The sequence below is a fragment of the Rattus norvegicus genome, chromosome 6, assembly GCF_036323735.1.
Source record: "Rattus norvegicus strain BN/NHsdMcwi chromosome 6, GRCr8, whole genome shotgun sequence".
In the NCBI taxonomy this organism is placed as follows: Eukaryota; Metazoa; Chordata; class Mammalia; order Rodentia; family Muridae; genus Rattus; species Rattus norvegicus.
The window spans coordinates 63,412,431-63,433,791 of NC_086024.1; the positions used below are offsets into that span (position 1 = coordinate 63,412,431).

General features: G+C 39.9%; 1 protein-coding gene across 6 annotated transcripts in view; it reads left to right on the plus strand.

Moving 5' to 3' along the window:
- The window catches only part of Dock4 (dedicator of cytokinesis 4), a 389,723-nt gene that overhangs the window by 172,381 nt on the left and 195,981 nt on the right, over window positions 1-21,361 (plus strand). For all 6 annotated transcript variants that reach the window (XM_039078130.2, XM_039078128.2, XM_039078129.2 and 3 more), the window contains exons 2-6: window positions 4,897-4,980; window positions 7,355-7,395; window positions 9,521-9,576; window positions 14,340-14,436; window positions 19,267-19,415. In XM_039078130.2, the coding sequence (XP_038934058.1) occupies window positions 4,897-4,980; window positions 7,355-7,395; window positions 9,521-9,576; window positions 14,340-14,436; window positions 19,267-19,415 (427 nt within the window). The remainder of the gene's footprint in view (window positions 1-4,896; window positions 4,981-7,354; window positions 7,396-9,520; window positions 9,577-14,339; window positions 14,437-19,266; window positions 19,416-21,361) is intronic.

Below are 21,361 nucleotides of genomic sequence, written 5' to 3' on the forward strand. Positions count from 1 at the left end.
TGCTCCCATGGTCATGCTGTCGAACTAATAGCCAGCTGCAAATCCCTTCAAGTCAATAATGACATCTGTTTTAGTTTCATTCTGTTACCGTGATAAAACACTGAACAAAAGCAGCTGAGGGGAAACAAGGTTTTATTTCATCTTACATTTCCAGGTCACAATCCATCCCTGAGGGAAGTCAGGGTACTAACTCAAAACAGGATCCCAGAGGCAAGAAATGGTGTTTCCTGGCTTGCTCTCTGGTTCATATCTAGTTTTCTCACACACCCCAGAACCACTTGCATAGGATTGTGTCACTCACCTGGGCCTTCCTTGATCAGTTAATAATCAAGATAACCCCCCACAGATATGCCAGTCTGCTGTAGGCAGTTCCTGTCAGATGACTCTGGGCAGTGCCAAGTTGACAGTCGAGGCTAACCAGGACACCTGAGCTTCTAATTTCATCCTAGACGGGACACAGGGGAATAGAATAAAGGAGGGACAGCTCCACCCTGCCCTTCTGTAGGAGAGGTATCAATACACAGGTCCATTCTATACACTCCTATTCTACCCACCAGCACGTCCTGCCCAGAAACTTAGGGAAACAGGAGCACATTTGATGAGACTGTCATTGGAGGTCCATGACAGGTTTTCTCCAGGGAATTCACGAATGTGCGGAGTGGGCGATACCTCTTCCTTAACAGCTCACCATTACACAGTGTATCCACGAAGAATTCAAGTCCTCCTCATCCTCCTTACCGTTTGTTCTGCCCACTCCCCCAGCTCCTTTCTAAGTTCCTCAAGCATTCTACCTCTTTCTCCCCTTTCTGCTGTCAACTCATGATCCCCATATAAAATAAGAAACTTTCATGTAGCTATATTCATGATAAAACAAGAGCCAGCCAGATACTCCGTAAGAGAAAAGGCCAGAGTGAAGTGTGGTCTAAGGAGCACGAGAATGTCTATAGAAGCTCTCGCAGCCAGCGTCAGCCTCACACCACCTCTGACTGGCACTAAAGATTTCACAGCTATCTCACTTAAGGTTGGGTATTTAATTTTGAGGGCAGATGTCTGTTTTGTTGAGAAACAAACAAACACACAAAAAAAGAAAAAAAATCTCAAGTTGCATTTTGGTAGTAAATTGAATTCCGTGAAGTCTCAGAGCCTCAGACTAGTGGTGCCGTAGTCTGTGTTGTAAGTAGTCAGCGCATGTGACCTTTTAGACCACAACTTGGTGATGAGTTGCAGATCTTTTTACCAGGAAGATGAAGCCAAAATTCTCTTAGAGACATGAGACCCCTTCTTTGTGTCACCAGGGACAAAGCAGTTCCATTCTTTTTATTCCTGCCCCATATTCTAGTCATTTGAGATTGTTAGCTTGCAACCGGCGAGGATCAGCTAGCCTTTGTGTTTCTCGAGGTGAATCTTGGCAAGCGGAGTCATTGTGAACACCATGTTATCATCTGCGATTTGCAGCTATGTGTCTGACATAGAAAACTTCTGAGTAATCTGGTTTGAGTTCCAGTTTCAAAAAGTCCTAGAAAGCTGGAATTGGATTTCTCTGCATCCATATTAAAAGCCTGAAAATATTTCTTTTTTTGTTCTTTACATAAGGAAATGGTATTCTTGAGCCTAAGAAATAACTTCCTGTCACAAAGAATGATTTAACTTCTCTTTGCCTCTGACTTAGAAAATAATTAGTGGTTGTATCTGAGAATATTTCTTGCAGTTATTTAGATCTTAGTAAAGTGCCAGTGTATATTGAACTAATATCACCATGTAAAGGAAAAAAACAGTGTTTGTGACAATATGCCCACAGTTGGGACATTTCTATTGCCACAGCAATGTTCCGTATTTAGGGTTTTGGCACTTGCATATATGTTTTAAGGACATGAATATAAATGAAATTGATATGTATTTCTTATTCCAAATATTAATTACTTTATTTTGTTATCCTAGTCTAAAGGAAAGCTTAGGGGTTTTTAAGAGTCAGACATTGTAAATGTGGGAGGTGAACGCGATTCATACGTTGACTTTCCACTGTGTTCTCGGTGCTCAGTCGTACTGCGCCTGTGAATCCGCAGCTCTGCAAGCTCTTTGTGAATTGTTCTGCAGCCGTTAAGTTCATAGGGAGATGAACAAATGAAAGAAATCAAGGGGCCAGCCCATGTGTCATGAGGCTCAGTAGACCGGGGAAAAAGCTGCCCCTTACAAGTGTGTAATGAGCATAATTCTGTATAAAGACATAGCTACTGTGTAATAGTAACTGGTGACCGAGTTCATTTTTAGCTCTGGATTTGCTCCTTGGAAGAACACCGGTAGAATGTTTGCATAGATTAGTTGAAAGTTTGTTTCCAAAGCAAAGAATGTAAATGTCTGCTCTAAGAGTATCTCACGGAAATGCAAACAGAACCTTCACTAATGAATGCCTGTGTTTCCTTTGGAGCTTTGCTTCAGTGAGCTAATTGTCCTTAGTTTGTAATGTAGTCCATGCCGCCTATGACAAAGGTGAAGCAGCCATGTTTTTAAATCATCTCTTGTTTTGCCTGTGGTCTGTTCTTTCTGCATTCATTCTCTTGCATAATTGGAAGCTCGATGGGCAACACTGATCGGGGCTCGGCAGTGCGTATTCAGAAACTGAAAACCACGGCTTGCCCTTTCAGCGTGCAGAGGCAAGAGCGCTGCCCTGAGCTAGCCTCCTGAAAGTGCTTTTCTTCTCTGTGGTCTACTCTTGACTGCTTACTGGTCAGCTGCTGTGGCAGGTGTCCCTGAAGTGCGTTCATTAGAAATGTCTCCTGATGGTTCATTCATCCTCCTGTCATCGGGCCCATGGGCTGTTCATACTCCATTCATGTGCCAGGACACTCATGACATTGGAGTCAGCGGGCACCAGGAGCTTGGACGAAGGAATTGACTCCATGTGATTCCAACAAGGGAGAAAACCAGTCGAGCTAAGATTTAAATTCATACTACCTGGTAGTTTCCAGGGAACTGTGATGGGGCGGGAGTGGGGAGCGGTGATTCCTGTAGATTAGATAAAAAGTGATTATGAACCCAGAAAACCAGTTTAAATAGCTTCTTTGAGAGAATGCCTTTTCACAGGTAACAGAGGTTGACTCTGGAAAGTTGAGCACTGCTAGAATCGTATTCTAAGCAATGGAACAAACACGACGGTTTCAGACCAAAACATTTTACAGAATGGTCATCATTCCATTCATCCCCTCAGTGGTCACTTGCTAAACCTCAGGCTATTTGAACCGAGAGACAGTCACCATATTCGTATCGATTTTCCCACGTGCGTCATCCAAAACCTTGGGGACATAAATGATGAGACGGATCGACTCTGGTTCCTTCACGCATGCAATGTGGGGCGAGAGGGTACAGTTGAGTCAAGGAAGGCTGTCATGAGGTATATGGTTACCCAGCAAGGACAGAAGTCTGATCTGAGTGCGGATTTGTTTTGGAGAGTTCTAAATAAGAATGAATTTAGGTCTGTTCGATGATCATTCTCTTAAAAGTATCTGAAAGTTATATGAACTTATCTTTCAAGGTTCGTGAACTCTGGATTCTCAAGCAAATGTTTTCTTGAACATTACTATGAGGTCTTATGGTATTTACTGTTATAGTTAGAAAATGACATAATAAGCTAGTGTTTGTCCTTAGTCATAAAGTATTCTAAATTTGTCCTGCGCTGTGATTTTTATCTATCTTGTGCTACTTTGGGTTGTGCTTTTCTGTTCTGTATTTTGATTTCTACTGTTAATTTTGTTTTGAGATCTAAAAGGGCTTGAGACATCTCCAAAAGTCCTTTCTTTACCTTATTAGTACTTTCTTTCTTTTTCTTTTTTGATAGATGCCTGTGTTTGCTCAGTCTTTTCAAATATATTCCCCCAAATAGCAGAACAGAAACTTGCTTGTTGATTTATGTTATATCTATACATTATTTCCTGCAACAAAATTATAAATAAAATTTAAATTTCACCTTTTAAAAATCCCTTCAACCTGACACAAGTTACAATTTGGCTTTGGGTTACATGGTCTTTTTTTTTTTTTTAAATTTTTGTGGGTGGTAACCTTTTCTCTGGGTGTTTTGATTTATTTCTACATTTCTCAGCTCTCTGAGCTTCATTCTTACTCTCACTCGTGGGGTAGCTGGAATGACTAATCTAGGTGCCTGTCTTCCACTTGGTGGTACACCCTAGTCTGCCTTGCTCTGCACAGTGTTTCTGAAACCAGTTTGTCTACAGCACTAATCTATAATTAATGGTGCCCTCAATTGCAAGTATTGAGGCGCTAAGAAATGTGGGAATTCTGGTCGAGTGTTTAGCTCTCAGGATGGCTCAGTCATTGGGAAATAAAACGTCACCACTGATTTTACTGCAAGAACAACTGCTGGTATGCCATAAACGTGGCCTGGCTGTAGGGATGAGAGTGAGCAAATAGACAGCATCCCCTTTCTTTTGAAGTTTATACTCTCAGGGAGGGAACACAGCAGGATAGACTCTAGTCAACCCCAGCTTGGTGCTGAGTATGTGATGTCAATGTCATTTATGAGTAACATCTGTTACTCGCGCCGGGCACCTGGAGGGAGGAAGTGAATGCAGTAGGGCTTATAGTACACAGTCCCTCAAGGACCTCTACAAGCGATATCGCTGCCTTTATAGATTACCAGCAATAGATTTGGTGTTTTATATACTACTTGTGGTGTATTCTGTATATTTGCTATGTATCTTCACAGTGCTTATTTGACCAAGAGGTTGATAAACAAGCTTTTAATGATTCTTCTTTTAAAACATCAAAGAGTGACATGACACCAGGCGCACACTCATTTCCCTGCGCTATAATGTTTATTTGTAAGCAGCGTAGCTGCTCTAACTGACACGATTGCCTCCTTATACTCTCTCTCCTTTCTTACAGTTATTGCCAGTTTTCGAGGCACCGTCCCATATGGCCTGTCATTGGAAATTGGAGATACTGTTCAGATCCTGGAGAAGTGCGATGGTCAGTGACCTCCCAGTTATGGCTTGAAAGTCGTAGGAAGAGATTCTCATCCCATGGACTCTTCATGACCCTTCAAAACTCTGTCTGTTCATGTCGGAAACCTTTCTACTATTCACAGCAAACTATTTTTTTGTCAGAACCTGTTCCTTACTTATTTGATGTGATTATAGGAAAACTAATATTTTCTTAAGTTGGTTATATTTTTTCCTAATATATCATCTTCTAGTCCTTACATGGAGATGCAGAAAGCACTGTTGGTAGGGATTCATGATTAACTCCAGCTTTGACGGTTTTGCTGAAACCCTGGAGATCAAACACTGGAGTGCAAGCTTATAACTAGTGTGCCTCAGGTTGAAGTTCAAAGGATGGTGGCTCTGAGGTTGAGTAGTAAGAAACCGAGGTGGGCTGGTCAGATCCATTCTGGCTTTGTTGAAGTCTGTGTTCTCCAAGTTTAGAATAAAATTTATCCAGTGAATTTGAAACATTGGCAGACTTCATTGTACGATCCTGTGTGATTTTTATTAATTTATGTAACAGGTAACTCATTAAAAATGCCTTATCTATTCTTAGATTCTTCCATTCTTGTAAGATCTAACTTGAAATCTCAGTGCTTGAAAGGATCCCAGATGAATTGTCTACATCTCTTTTTAACAAAATGACTAAAATGTCATGAGTATATTAAAAAAATACCTACTTCCTTTTAGAAGGCTTCTTTACTCTAGGGATTTATTATAGGATAATGTTCTATCTTACAATGTTTCATCAGGCATTAAATTGTGTTTGAACAAATGAAACTACTACATTTAGCTGGAATCTGGCTTTAAATGTTGATGACATGTGGGTATTTATTCTGTTCACTGTAATTGAAAAATCCCAAAATATAATAAGCATTCTTGTGTCATTACTGAGTGCAATCAGTCTGTTTCTCCTTCATATATAAATATAAAATTGTCCTTAAATTGGTGCATAGAAACAGGGTGTATATTTATTGGAATATAGTATTCTAAACTTTTTTCTGCATGATATAATTATACAGAGATCTGTCTGACATTTTTGAAATTATCAGGACACTTTCAATTCTATTAGAATAATTATTACAAATCAATACATGTCTTAGATCTGTTTTTAAGAAAAGCTAATAAACCCTGAAATACAGAGATTTTCACTTCCAGCCCAGTCTTCCTTACTAGAGCTGCTGGTTAGATGGTTAGATATGGGGGGAGGGGAATATATATATATGAAACAAGTATAATATACAACTCAAACATTTGCTTTCATAAATTTAATTAGTCAAAAATAGAATATTTCTACAGACCAAATAATTTCCTGTCAATAAGAAAATGGCTTCTGCACTTACAAAAAGGTATACACACATTTGTTTAAACTGTTAAAAAAGAGAATTCTCCCTCAAAAGTGGCACTATAAAACTACTTCTGGCTCATACAGAGTTTAAGCATCGTAGACACTGTGGCAAACTATGTTGATCAAATAGTATGGTGATAAAGAGTAGACAAGCCCATTTGCATAGCAGCTCTTAGGAGGTGAGGCTGATCTAGTGGCAGGTGCAGGGCCTATGTATACACACATCTGTACAACAGTGCTGCCCAGGCACTGATGCAGGTGGTGGGCTCCTGTATACACACATCTGCTACACCACTGCTGTCCAGGCACTGATGCAGGTGGCGGGCTTGTGTATACATTGTTGGCCAGGCATTGTCACAGGTGGTGAGTTTATGTATACACACATCTGCTACATCAGTGCTGGCCAAGCACTGTTCCTTGGCAATCAAACCTGTGCTTTTCATGAGGCAGAATTTAAAGTGGCATTATATCTGCGTAGACATCCCATAGACATAGTGTGGCCCTTAATAAAATGGGGAGAAATGGGGCACTTAATAAAATGGGGAGAAATGGGGCACAGGGAGGTAAAGTGTCTCCAGATGAAAGAATAAGCTGGGCTTGGTGGCACATAACTAATTTCAGCACTTGGGAGGCTAAGGAAGGAAGACTCTGAGTTCAAGGCCATCTTAGGCCTTGTAACATCCATTGTGAAATATAACAAAATAAAAATTAGCTAGTAAACTTCAGTGGGTTTCTTTATTTAAACCCAATGCTTTTGATCCAAGCCCTTATTCCCATTTATACAAATTTCTGGTCCAGTTTTAATAAAAAAGAATATAAAGAAAATGCTTAAACTTGGGGTCAATTGATCTGATGCCTAGCCTAATCCTAGAATCACTGTATTTATAAGTAGAATAGTCATAGGAAGATTAAAATTCTAACACCAAAGAAAGTACCATTTGTTATAATTTGTTATCTTTAATATCATCATGCTTTATGTATTAAAATGTAATCAATTATTATTTCTCCACAGGCTGGTACAGAGGATTTGCCTTAAAAAACCCCAATATCAAGGTAAAAACTCTTATTTCTAACTGTAATGAGAGGATTCTTTAAAAAAAATTGCTGTACAATTGAAATTATAGTTGAGCTCTTAATTAGGCTCCAAATATGGTAATACATATTTTCATAATTTGGGAAATCCTTTGAACTGGGATTAAAGTTAAGGTAAGATACTGAAATCATAATTCCTTAAAGCCTCTGAAAATTATACTGGGAAGTTCTTAAGTTTATTAGATATAAACACATTTTTTTGAAGTGTTAGTTTCCCAGTGAGGTAAATTAAAATTCAGGCAGGAGAAATATATTCCAAAAGAAATATGTAGTAGTGATATTTAATCTTTCAATTTCCTGTATTATTGTTTGTAAGATGCTGGCGTGGATACACAAGTTTGTTTTACTGTCGTGTTAAGGGTTCCTTGGGTAATGGGGCTGAACCAGGAATACTTGTAAGCGTTCATATTTCTTGCCATTCAAGGAAGATCCTAAGAGTCATTGCTATACTTAGAGAAACCCTTAGGGAGCAATGTAACTTTCATTTTATCTTTCATCTGGATTAGTTTTGACTTTTTACTGTAATTTTTACTATAGCTTTATTCTCATCATCTGTAGCTTTGGAATATGTTTCCATATTCTACTGTATCATTACCTTTTAAAATTTTTATCGGTGTGTGGTGTGTGTGTGTGTGTGTGTGTGTGTGTGTGTGTGTGTGTGTGTGTGTTTTTACATGGACGTATGAGAGCAGCAAACCCACATAGCATGGTACATAGGTGGTTCTCTCCATCTAACATGCTGTTCCTACGGATCAAACTCAGCTTGCCGGGCTGGACAACAAATGCCCATCTTGCAGGCTCCTCTAATAATTCCAGCACGTCATTCTTTTATTTTAAATCTCTGATTTCCAAAGTGCAATCTAAATTCCTTTGCCTGTCTCTTTGCTTAAATGTAGCTTGTGCTAGAATATCCGCTGTGTTTAATTACTTCATTTTATTAGTTTAGATCAGTCTCAAGGAATGCCTAAGGGACAAATGAGCATATAAGTTTAATTTTTTTTGATACTTTAGTCTTCATCTAAAGTTTTTTTTATTTTTGGACATCTTCAGGCACATGCAAATATAGTTTTGATATTTAATTATTCATCTAGCACATATTTCTGAAAAATTAATTATCATTTCTCTTTCAATTTCATCTCATCCCATAGATTTTTATTTTAACTTTTCTCTACTAATGTTGCTTTATTTGTTAATGCTGTTATATTGAAATAACTATAAATTTTATGAAAAAAATTATAAAGCATTTTCTTCCTATTTATTATTGTAGAATGTATAGAATTGAGACAGGTCTTAGCTGTAAGCACCTTTAAACACTGAGCCATCACTCCAGTCCCAGTTTTTTCATTTTTAATCCCAAGAATCGAACCCATAGCACAAATGTTTTTTCAGAGCTCTATTGTAAGCTAAAATTATTCACTGTAACATATCGTTCAGCCTGGTCTGATGTTACATGTTTGTAGTCCTTGTACCTGGGAGGCTGAGGGAAAAGGATTGCAGAGTTCAAAGACAATCTGGTCAGCTTAGGGAGTTTCTTGCTGGTTGGCCTGTAGTGTGAGATCATGTCTCAAAAAATATAGCCAAATAACAACATCATAGGTGTTGTTTTACCCTCTTTTATAAACCACAGTTGTTATGTAGAATTATTGAATTTTTTTGTTTTCTGATTTATTAAAAACATATGTATTAAGATGACCAAGGTATGGCCCAAAGCCATAAGTCAGCTTTGAGAAAGGATAGCTGTGTGACAGTCGCAAGTTTAAGGCCAACCTGACCTAGAAAATAAATTTCAGGTTAGACAAGGCTACACTGCAAGACTCTTGCAAAGATAAACAATAAGAATGTATTTACAGAGTGAGATTTGATTTTTTTTCAATTTTATTTAGAAAATCTCTAAATGTGTAATGGCTGTAACTAGTGTTATAAAATGATGATTTATGCCACATTGCATTTCATTTAGCCCATAGAGTGTGCTGAAGGCTTGCTATTCCTGATAACTGACATGGTTGTAACTGTGTGTTGCATCCTGCTTACAAACCACTGGCCTTAAGAGATAGCTAGACCATAACCTTCTTGTTTTCTCTTCCAGGGTATATTTCCTTCCAGCTATGTTCACTTGAAAAATGCCTGTGTAAAGAACAAAGGGTAAGGATGAATTGTATTCATAGGTGGAAGGTTTTGCCACAGCTGCTCTCTGGGACTAGAAAGGCTTAGAAATTGTATTACAAAATCAACTACAGAAGAACAAAGCATGGTCCTTGTTGTTTGATAAGGAGATGCTAAGGCAGCAAACAGAGACAATTAAGGAACTCATTTCTGAGTGCTGGGCCCCAGGAGCAAGCTTGGGGTCCTATGGTTTTTCATTGTGCATCAGTTGTGAAACTTGTTTAATTTTAAGAATAGAAATTGGTTCTTCTTTGTTTCTGGCTGTTTACAGACTCATGCCCAGCAGAGCCTCTAACACTGTGAGTCATGTAGTCTCAATGCCCAAGAACTTCCTTAATTTACCACTGGTTGTAGAGAAGGGAAACCTGTGGCTAACATGGTGCTGGGTAGGTAGAGTGCTTCCTGGACAAACACAACAATCTGAGCTTGATCTGGGGAAGCTACACAAAGTCAGAAGACAACTGACTACGCAAAGCTGTCCCTTGACCCCTGTGTGTGTGTCACAGCACATGTGTATGACTTACACACACCATGCACACACAATAACAAATAAAATGAAAGCTGGTTAGTTCATATTTAATCCCAGCACTTAGGAGAGTCCAAGGCTCACTAGGTCTACACAGTGAGTTCCAGGCCAGCCAGGGCCATAAGACTCTGTTTTAAAAAGATAAAATCAGGAAAAGCCCAGCTATTCTCTGAAGGGAGTACAACACCATGTCCTTGTGTAACTTCACACATTATTATTCTTTTTGACCTACAGATCATATCCTGTCAAAAACCTAGTCTAACACAAGTCATAAACTTGATTAAAATCTATGCATTAAATGTTTGTGTGCTTCTTCAGCATGATATTTAAATAACTAGTTTCACAGACTTAGACCATCTGACATTCCTGACTGATATGTTTTATTGGATGGATCTCATTGATCACTGAGGACTTCTTAAGTATTTTAAAATATGTTACAGTGTGCTTCAGAACCGACTGGAAACAGCAGTTAGAATAATGTCAGTCGAATGAGGTCCTATGGAATATCACAGTAGGACATGGTGCTGCATACTTAGTATAAGTAAATAATTTGTTCTGGGGTAGATTTTGACACATGTATCTGGTGCCAATGTCACAAGGAATCAGCTGTGAATTATAGTGTAATTTTCATTTTATGGCCAGAATATTCAGGCTCTGCGATAGAAATTACATATTTATGCAAATAGCAATAAATAGCAACTTTTTATTTGAACTTCAAAAGCACAGTAAATAATATATTTAAATTTTAAATTTCACCAAAATGTTTGCAGAGATGTGAGTCCCGTGGATGGTTTTACATTCATCTTCTGTAAAGCATTCGGTGAATTAACATCAACAGGTCATTGGCCTTGTACCATAGACACATTGTCTTGGTCCAAGCCACCCTTTAAGGGGTCCCCTGAACAAGTCCCTGCGGCCTTTCCTGGAAGCCAGTCTGGCTCCCCTGTCTCTTTTGCCATGGCCACCCATCCTCCATTCTACATTATGACCAGGATGAAGGAGCTCCAAGGCTCTAGTAGTTTCTTAGTTTCATTTCTTTTGCTGTGATAAAATTCCTTGACAAGAGCAGTGGAAGGGGAAAGAGGTTCCTGTAGCTCAGAGTTCCAAGAGAACTCCATCTACAAGGACAAGTGGGATCCTAGCCTCAGGGACTTTAGGCAGCTAATGGCATTAGATTGGCAGCCGAAAGCAGGGAGCAGCTTAGTGAAGCATGCCTGATGCTTAGCTTTCTCGTTGTTCAGTACTGTCTAGGGCCTGAACTGAGGGAATGGTGCTGTCCACTCTTAAGTTGGATTGTCCCACATCAATTAAGACAATACCACCCCACACCCAAGGCCCAGACATAGTCATAGGCAGCCCTGACCTTGGCAGTCCCTCTCTGAGACTCTTAGGTGATTCTGCTGGATCTTGCTGACAGTTAACCGAGGCAATGCCAGGGGGCATAGGACATAGTTTTAAAATAAGTAAATTTTTCTTTTTTTCCCTTTCTTTTCTTCAGTTTTTAAAGTTTATCTTATATGTTTGAGCGTTTGTCTGCATGTATGTCTGTGCACCACTTGTCTTCCTGGTGCCTCAGGTGCCTGAACTGGGCGTCTGATGCTCTGAACTTGAAGTTATGGATGGCTGTGAGCCACCATGTGATCGCTGGCTATACCTGTATCTCATGTAATTGTAAGCAGAGCTCTTACTTGTTGAGTCAAATCTTCACCATATATATATATATATATATATATATATATATATATATATATATATATATATATATATATATGCTGTTGTTGCTTTTCCTGGTGTACTCATTTATATCTGCCACAGTTCATGAGTCCCAAGAAACAGTAAATGTGGTGGATAAATGTATCCCAGAATTTGATTTAAGCAGAAGACTTACAGGTTCTATAGCATTACAGTGCATCATGGGGATTATGCAGTGGTGGGACCTCAGGGTGAGTGAATTCTCGTCTAAAAAGGAATTTCTGCAGTTGTCTATGAACTGCGCAGTAGGTCCATAGTTCCAGGACTGTGGGAGAAAAACTTTGTCCTAACTATGTTTAAGGACACAGAATGCCAACTTATTGTTCTTCTGAGAGAAAGCTCTTTGGGATGTTAATATCACCTAATTTATTTTACCGTGATGGATTGGCTGCTAGGATGAAACTGATGTAAACTTCATCCTAGAATAACTGAACAATATATAGCTTCAGGCTGCTTACCTAAGATAGATTATTTCTACACTAATTTAAGTGTTTATGAAATTAATACAGCAGAGCTGCCCTGCCTAAATGGTGATTTGTCTTTAAAATTTTATATTTTGTTTGGGCAACCCCAAGTGAACTCTTCACATATTGAATTGTCCGTGGTTTTTTCCTGGGTCTTCAGAGCTAAGTAGAGTCATGGCGAGGATCTTTAAATTAAATGGGAGTGTGAATTAGGGAAGCCGCCTCTGTACTGTGTAAGCCTTGTTGATTCCACACTTTCTTTTCTTTACTTTTGGTTTTTTGAGACAGTATTTCTCTGTGTAGCCCAGGCTATCCTGGAACCAGCTCTGAGATCAGGCTATCTTCGAACTCAGTGAGACAGTACTTCTCTGTGTAGCCCAGGCTATCCTGGAACCAGCTCTGAGATCAGGCTATCTTCGAACTCAGTGAGACAGTACTTCTCTGTGTAGCCCAGGCTATCCTGGAACCAGCTCTGAGATCGGGCTATCTTCGAACTCAGAGATCCCCCTGCCTCTACCCTCCTAGTGCTGCGATTAAAGGTGCGTGCCACCACCTCCCAACTGAGTCTTCACTTTTGAAATGTCGAGTGCAGCAGCTAGGATTCCTCGGGATTTCTTTTTCCCTCTTTGGCCTCGTATAATATTATTTTATAATCTCCAAATCCAAATATTCATCATTTAAATGAAAACAGCTGTTTCCAAAGCAGTATAAATATTCTGCCTTTGGGAAGTGTCAGGTGTAGGCTCTTTGAACAATATTGTTTCCTCTGAAGGGCTTATAGTACTATTTGCTTTCTTTCCAGTTTTAAATCCCACTTTTACAGTTTCAGCTTCACTATGCCTTAGAAGGAAGGGAAATAAATATTCACATGTCCGGTTCTTGCAAACCTGAACTATCAGGAGATGGAGCTTTATTAGGGAGAGAATCAAGGGGAGGTTTTAATTTCTGCATTTATGTTATGAGAATTTTCCCCAAAGCACAGTTCACACTTGGACATGGAATCCTAAAGGACCTGCAGAGCAGTTAGCCTTGCGCTAAGAAGAAAGCTTTCTTGGAGTTTAATAAGTCGTTTCCTTTTACATATGAGATGCTGGTCTTCGGAAACATAAATTGAAATAAAGGAAACAGTCTCCTTTGAAATTGCGATTTCTGAGAGGCAGTAATGATAATGACCATGTGACCTCTTGAACCTGCACAATTCCAGAAAGGACTTGACAGAACAAACTAGAGATGAAAAAGGGAGATCCTTCTATGTTAACAGCACGAGCAAAGGGCAAACTCAAGCTCCTCCCATCTATCTTCTGATGGTGCTTCTCTTCAGGGCAGACATGTATACCTGACTGATAATTTTTGTATATGACCTTAAAGGAAGAAATGAGAAGAGTCTGTTATCTTAAGCACAAAGAGGAACATTCTACAATGTGTATTCTAATGTCTGTGACTCTGAAACCTTGGCTGTGCTATATGATAACAGTTTTTAAAAATGCGCATTATTTTTCATTGGCTTGTTCCAAATAATACAATTCAGGGGTCAGTGAGTTCAAAGGGATGCTTAGTGAATGTTCTAGTTATGGGTTATTTACAAATTCATATTCCCTGCATCCAGACTGTTGAACAGCATCTTCTACTCCCATTACTCTGGCCTTAGCGCTTGGATGGCACGAGTCTCCTCATACTTGGTGTAGACTAGTGATCTTGTGTGACAGATTGAAGCTGTCGAGTTTGGAGAGACTATAAGATATCCCACTGGTCAAGCTGTCACAGGAATAGAATGCTGATGCTCTTTCTCCCCATTCAGTCTTGACCTAGATTACATGACTGGTCCCTTGGGCATTATACTGCCCTCACCTATACCATTCCTCATACAAGTCTCTTATCCCAGTATGGTGGAATGACTCACGTACCACAGTGGCTCTCTTTCCTAGTCTATCTTCTTGAGTTGTGAGAGGAATTGGTGCCTCTCATATTTACATATGTTTTTGTCTTCTTAAATTTCTCAGACAATTTGAGATGGTTATTCCCACTGAAGATTCTGTTATCACAGAGATGACATCAACATTAAGAGACTGGGGAAGCATGTGGAAACAACTCTATGTCGTAAGTAGCTTTTAAAAAGCATGATTTTTTGTTTAGATAATTATCTTGAGAAATATGTGACCGTGGGTGATCTTCAGCTAATATACGAGAGCTTGCTGTGATTCACTGGGCTTGGAAAGTCAGCGATGTAGTTCTTACGAAGTCATGACTGTTTGATATTACAATCTCTTTGGTCCCATGGAGCATGGGTTTTGCGCATTGCATTTCAGTACACAAGCCTATAAAAGATGAGATTTCTGACATATGACAAAATATGATTATATACGGGGAGCTAGTTTTAAGTTTCCTGAACATTTTTAATTTCAAAGATGAAGCTACTGGATGATGGTGGTGCACACCTTTAATTCCATCACTCCGGAGGCAGAGGCAGGTGGATCTCTGTGAGCCGGCCTGGTCTATAGAGCTAGTTCCAGGACAGCCAGGGCAACACAAAGAAAACCTGTCTTGAAAAACCAAAAACCAAACCAAATCAAAACAACAACAAAAAAAAGCATTCTCAATACAGTTTTCATAGTGGTGTATTTCAGCGCATCTTAGTTCTATAAGTAAATTAATAGCTAGTGTCAGGGAATATATTCTAAATATTCTAAAGAAAGAAAGTCAATTTTGTTAAAAAAATGGGTTGGAGATATTTGTGTACTAATTTACTTACTATAACAACTGCAGCATTATTGTGCATGTGCACACATCCATGTCCTGTTGTAGCTGAGCAAGGATATCATAGTTTTTCCTTTGATAAGACTGCTAGCGTACACCCAATTTGATTTTGTCTTGTTTAGTTATCTCTACTTGCTATTGAGGTTATGATTGTACATGCTGGGGACATCCTTGGCTGGTTTGAAGATCTGTGCATAGCGAAATCGACCAATATCTTTCACTACTGTCCTGAGTAATGGGAAAAGGATTGATTAACTAACATTGTCTCTGGTACTGGAATAATAGTTATTAGAGGAGCAAATATGAAATTCAGGCCAGAGATAGATTAACGTTGGCACAAGGGTGATTTGATTGTGTTGGGTTTTCTGGTTTCTCTTTTCCTGCTTACAAAATGCTTTGCTCCATCTTACCTTTGTGTATCTGGGGACACTCTCCAGCCACGCACCAGCCTTTTCACTGAAAGGTGTTTGATGAGAGTGATGAGTCCTCTAGGTTGCAAATGGTATATGAGGTAGTGTATGTAGATATTTAGCATATAAAAGGATAGGAACTGCTTGAGAAATACTAGTTCGCTCTTTTAAATAGTGTTGGTAAGGGTTTATAGATCAAGCTTTAAAATTCCCCTTAATAGCATTCGGCAATGTAAGCAGGAAAAAAAGTTGAGGAGAGGTGCAAGAGTCTTGATGTAGACCGTGAGCTGTAATGTTCATCTCTCTTCTGGGGCTCTGCCAGGTACGTATCTTCTTGACTCTTACCAAAGATGAATCTATCCCGTATTCCACATGAAGTAGTGAAGCCAGACTCCAAATCTAGGTCTGCTACCACCAAAACTTGTTTGTTCTGTTTTCATTTTAAACCAAATCAAACCTCCACCACGTTCACTTTTGGCTACATGTACAGTGGACTGTGGGAATTTCTAGGTAGTGTTTTAATCCACTTGTTCAGTATTGTTTCATCTAGTGCTAAACTGAATGCAGTTTTAAAATATTTTTAGTATGTTTCATAGCTATCCATTTTTTCAAACTCAGTTTTTTATGTAATATAAGCATAGTGTATGACCAGAATCATGTATTTGTGTTTTTCATTGGCTTCACCTTGTTGGCTTCCCTGTGTGTTTGGTACGTGTTCGCTGTGAAGCTGCCAGGCATGGCTCATGGCCTTCATCCTGCTTCGCCCTCCTGGGGCTCTTATTAAAGGCAGGGGCCCGCAGTGCCCAGCTCCTTTTCTTAAAGGAGAAGAGCACATTGGCCCATTGTGTGCTGGAGGATCCTTTCCACTTTAAGAGTTTCTTCCTTGAGGAGAGTCTGACTGGCTAGCTTTTGTTCCTTTGAAGGATTTTGCCTCCTTCTCAAGTTAGCATGCCCTTGTCAATAGTGGTGATGGATAAAATCAAGTTCACCCTACCAGACAACCTGATCAGGCACGCGCAAGCCTTCATCCCCGGAATGGTGAGGGTGCGATCTCTCTCCTTTCCTGCACAAGCTCTGACTTTTCATAACTCTCTTATAGAGTTTATTTTTACTCCGTGGAATTTTCAGACATCCTCAGATCTCTCTTGGTCTTCTGTGTGTTCATTTCTATGACCTAAACGGAACTCGCTTCTGGAGGTGTGTGAGAAGTAACACCTATGAGCCGATGTGTTCATTCTCTTCCACCTCTGGGAGCTCAGGCACAGCTGCTGTGGATGGGAGCAGACACTGAGCAGTTAATTACAAGAATATTGTGTTGCCGAGCCCATGTAATGGCTTGCAAGGCAGCGTAGAACACGAGAAAAGAGCAGGCAGCAATAGAAGACAGTGACAGAAAGCAGGCTCAATAGAGTGGGTAAGGAGCTGAGAGGAGAAGGAGATTATCTATGCCTCCGAGGATCCAGAAGTGGCTTCCTGGAGAAAGCTTCCTGAGCTTCTACCGTATTTATCAAGCCTGTGCAGTACCCAGTGGTCCCTTAATACCTCAAGTATCAACACAGCAGAAAACGATCACTACATCGTGTGTGTGTGTGTGTGTGTGTGTGTGTGTGTGTGTGTGCGTGTGTGTGTGTATGCATATATATATATACATATATATACATATATATTTACCTATCACATAGAACTTGATAATCTTTTATATCTTTTATCTCTAGAGAACTTTTGGTGGATAATATTGTCTGTAAATTGACATCACTATTTATATAGACCCAGTTCTCAACCTGTGGCTCTCAATCCCTTGGGGGCCACATATCAGATATCCTCGATATCAGATATTTACATTATGATTCATAACAGTAGCAGAATCACAGTTATGAAATAGCAACAAAATAATTTTACTTGGGGGGGTTCTCCACAACATAAGTAATATATATTAAATGACTGTAGCATTTGGAAGTTTGAGAACTACTGACTATTAATAATTTCTGTAAAAAGTAGAAGTATATTTTATAGCTAAGAAAGATTTGGGATAGATAATTACCTAGTATCTCTGTGGTAAGATGTATATTTTTCAGTGTTGGTAAACTTGCTGGTTGTTTTTCTTTTCTTTTTTTTTTCTCTTTTTGATAACTTGTGAGCCATTCTGAATCAAAATAGTACTAGGAGCATGACCATTTTTCTTTACTGTCTGCATACTAATTCCTGTGTTTTCACAGTGACTCCGTGTGGTAGATACTCTGGTGCTCTTTATAGATAAGAAGACACAGAGAAAGTAATAAATTGTTAGTGTTTTACACTAGAAATGACAAAGGTGGAAGTCAAGTGACAATCATCAGTGTTGTTGTTTCATATGTGGTCGCAACCTCATAAAATATCTTTGTGGAAAAACACTGCCGTCCAGTTTCACAGACCGAATTCATCCTCGGGCGCTAGGTCTAGAATTGAAACCAGTGTTTCAACTGAAACCATCTTCCTTTTCTGAAACCACGGGCATTGATTAATAGCTTTGACAAGGATGTATTGACGCTTGTAGATTGTTGTTTTTATGCAGGTGAGGGCTGGCACAAGAAAAGATAAGGTCTGTGATTGGGCAGTGAAGAAGTAAGGTGGGGACAGAGTTTTTGTAAGGCAGGAGAGAGGAAAAGAAAAAGAGGGAAGAAGAAAAGGACGACCCAGAGCCGTGTGGCATTAAATGGCCACAGGTAGTTATGAATATTTCTTAAGGGATGGATTTTTATAGGACAATTTATCTTATCTAGGTGGGCAGTTTATATCATAATCAATTGGTTGTGGATTTATTATGTGGACATTTTGTGGATGAAGAATTTAAGATATAAATCTGATTGCTAAATGACAAGTTTATTGAGTCTTGATTTAAAGGGCCACTGGGAAGTTGTGACTATAACCACAGGGGGTGGTTGCTGGGAATGTGAGGAGTTTGCAGCAAGAGAGTTGCAAGAGGGCTGCTGCTGCTGTGCTCAGACAGTAACCTGCTGCAGTGTGGGATGGAGACTGGGAGCTTAGCAGGTGAGATGCTTTGCTGACTGAAATGGAAATACCCCCCAGACACCATGCAGCCCACCCGTGCCAGCAATAGTGCAGATGGTAGAGATTCTTTTTTTATATTTACCGCAACAGAAGCTATATGGTCTCTTTGATTAAATTAAAGAGCACCTGTTTTTTAATGAGTCTGAGTACTGATCAGATAATTGCAGTAAACAGTGATCAATGTTTGAGTCTGAAAGCTCCCCTTGTGTTCAGATTCAACTTTAATGAAGAATTAGAACCAACATTGAAGAACTAAGTGGGCGCCAATATTTCCACGGCATTCGTTTTACTTGCATGCTACCACATCTCAGACAAAAGAAGGAGCACTAGTCGTCAGGGAAAACAGTTGGACAAGTAGAAGTCAGGCCACACCTTAAAGTGTAGTGGAGCTTAAGAGGGAGACCTGGGAGAGGAAAGCTTGCTTGTTTACTGAAGCAGAGACTAGGTCAAACCTAGGTGTAGCACAGTGAGAGTAAGGAATGAAGCATCTGTCTGTGTTGGGCAGTCAAGGCATCGTTCTTGGCTTGGGCAGGAGAGCAGGGCGTGGGTGAAGATACAGAGAGCTGCAATTCCCTGAGGCCAAGGGGATGGACAGCTGCAACGGTGGAGAAACTCTTTACACCATGGCACACACTTGGTCCCCCACTGTCGTATAGTTACCTTCCATTCCAGCAAGAGGCCTGACTGCCAAATCTCTGTGCCTTCGTATCCTTAGAGAAATGAAGGGGATCTCTTCCACCGCCTGTGGCACATCATGAATGAAATCCTCGATCTGCGGCGGCAGGTGCTAGTCGGCCACCTCACCCACGACAGGATGAAGGATGTGAAGCGTCATATTACTGCGCGGCTGGATTGGGGAAATGAGTGAGTACTGACAACGACAGGGTGCTGGGAGGACACAGAATTGACACCACTTAAGCCCGGATGTGCTCAGTCCACTGGTAGGACTCCATCAAGAATGGAGCCAAAAAGCCACATCCATGGGTCTGCTGTGAGCACTGCGGTGATTTTTTTTTATTTTTCTTTCTAATACCCTATAGTATAACAGTATATAGGTAGTCACAAGAAATATAATAATCATAGAGGTTATTGATTAGATGTTTTCTGACTAAAATATTTTCTCTTCTTCTGCAGTCATTAGGTTTGATACGTGGAATTGCCTTTATTGCATAACTCCTCTATATCATAGTGTAACCCAGAGGGAAACACTGATCTTACCAGTCTCTGCTAAACGTCTCACAAGTGCGCAGCTGTGAGACATCCTGTGCAGGCATAATGGCCACTTTGAAGAGCTGCTTAGGAGGGCTTAAGTAAAGGCTGCCACTGACTGAGATCTACGCTTAAATAAAAATGTGGGGGACTTTATTTAAAATATCAGCCGAGCACTTCAGTATAAGGTCTAATTACTGGAAACTCCAACCCAAGCCGATGCCGTATTAAGTATGGATATTAATATAGGAATGGCACAGTAGACTAAGCCAGCTCTGGCCATGCTCGCCACACCCTTCCCTTTTCATTTTATCCCGTTTGCTAGTTGACCTTTAGTGGATCTCAGTACAGGATGTCGGGAGGGCATGGAGAATGAGAAGGAATACGGAACATAAAACGAGAAAATGCCAGCCAGGAAGCCATGAGTAACTTGCCTCTTTCTGGATGCAGAGAATCTGGAAGTAGAAAGTTACTTCCTGAATATAGAAAGTGGCTTTCTCAGAAGCCACACTTAATTTCTGCCCCCAAATATGCTAAGTGACTACACAGACCCACTCCCAGATTTTAACCCTCCTCTTACCCAGAGTATTTGTGATATCATGTTGAGTATGGTATGCCACTCAGCTTTTTATAGACAATAAAATACTCAACTTTAATATGCCTAGAAGAGTCATTTCCTGTGAGAAATAAAAACAAGAAAACAGGCATGTATTGGCAGGAGGAACATTGAACTAGGGGCTCAATAATGTTTTCTTTTCAGTGTGTGTGTGTGTGTGTGTGTGTGTGTGTGTGTGTGTGTGTGTGCATGTTGATTAGAGGTCAACCTAAGGGAGTTGGTTTTAACCTTCCACCACGTATGTCCTGGAGCTTGAAGTCAGGGCGTCAGGGCGTCAGGGTTAGAGGCGAATGCATTTACTCCCTGGGCTTATTGCACCCATGTGGATTCTCTATCCTATGAGTGACTTGGCCTAGAAGTACAAGAACCCTTTCAGCTCCAGGACTGTTAGATGGAGAACACACTGGGCCTCTTGCTGGGTTGGATTTGCAGCATTTGGTTGGGTTTCTCCTTTGCTCATGCAGTAGTCTTGAGAGGGACAGCTCTAAATGCTGTCAGAGCCTGACTTCATGTGCTCCTTATTCTTTTGTGTGGTTGGTTAATTTTTTTCAGTTCTTTCTTTTGTTTTTGTTTTTCCTCCATGAGAGAGTTTCTTCTCTTTTTAGCCCGGTTTGTCTTGGATACACTCTGTAGACCTCACTGGCCTTAAACCCAGAGATCCTCTTGCCTCTGCCTCCCAAATGTTGGGATAAAAGGTATGTGAGATCACACCCAGACCAGTTGGTCTTATTATTAAAATATTTTGACTTTTTACCTAGTTATAGTTGATCTCTATGGCAGTCCTCATTTAAATGAGGACTAGTGTGTTAATGGGGATGTTGGATCAAATTAGATTATTAAAAACCACAAGGAAACATGGGATAGACTTAAAAAACAAAGAAACAGATAACAAGAACAAAACAACCCTTTTCAGTTTGAAGAAGGAAAACAGAAGAAGAGTGATGTAGAAGAAATCAGGGCTATATTGAGGCTGTTTTTTGACTTA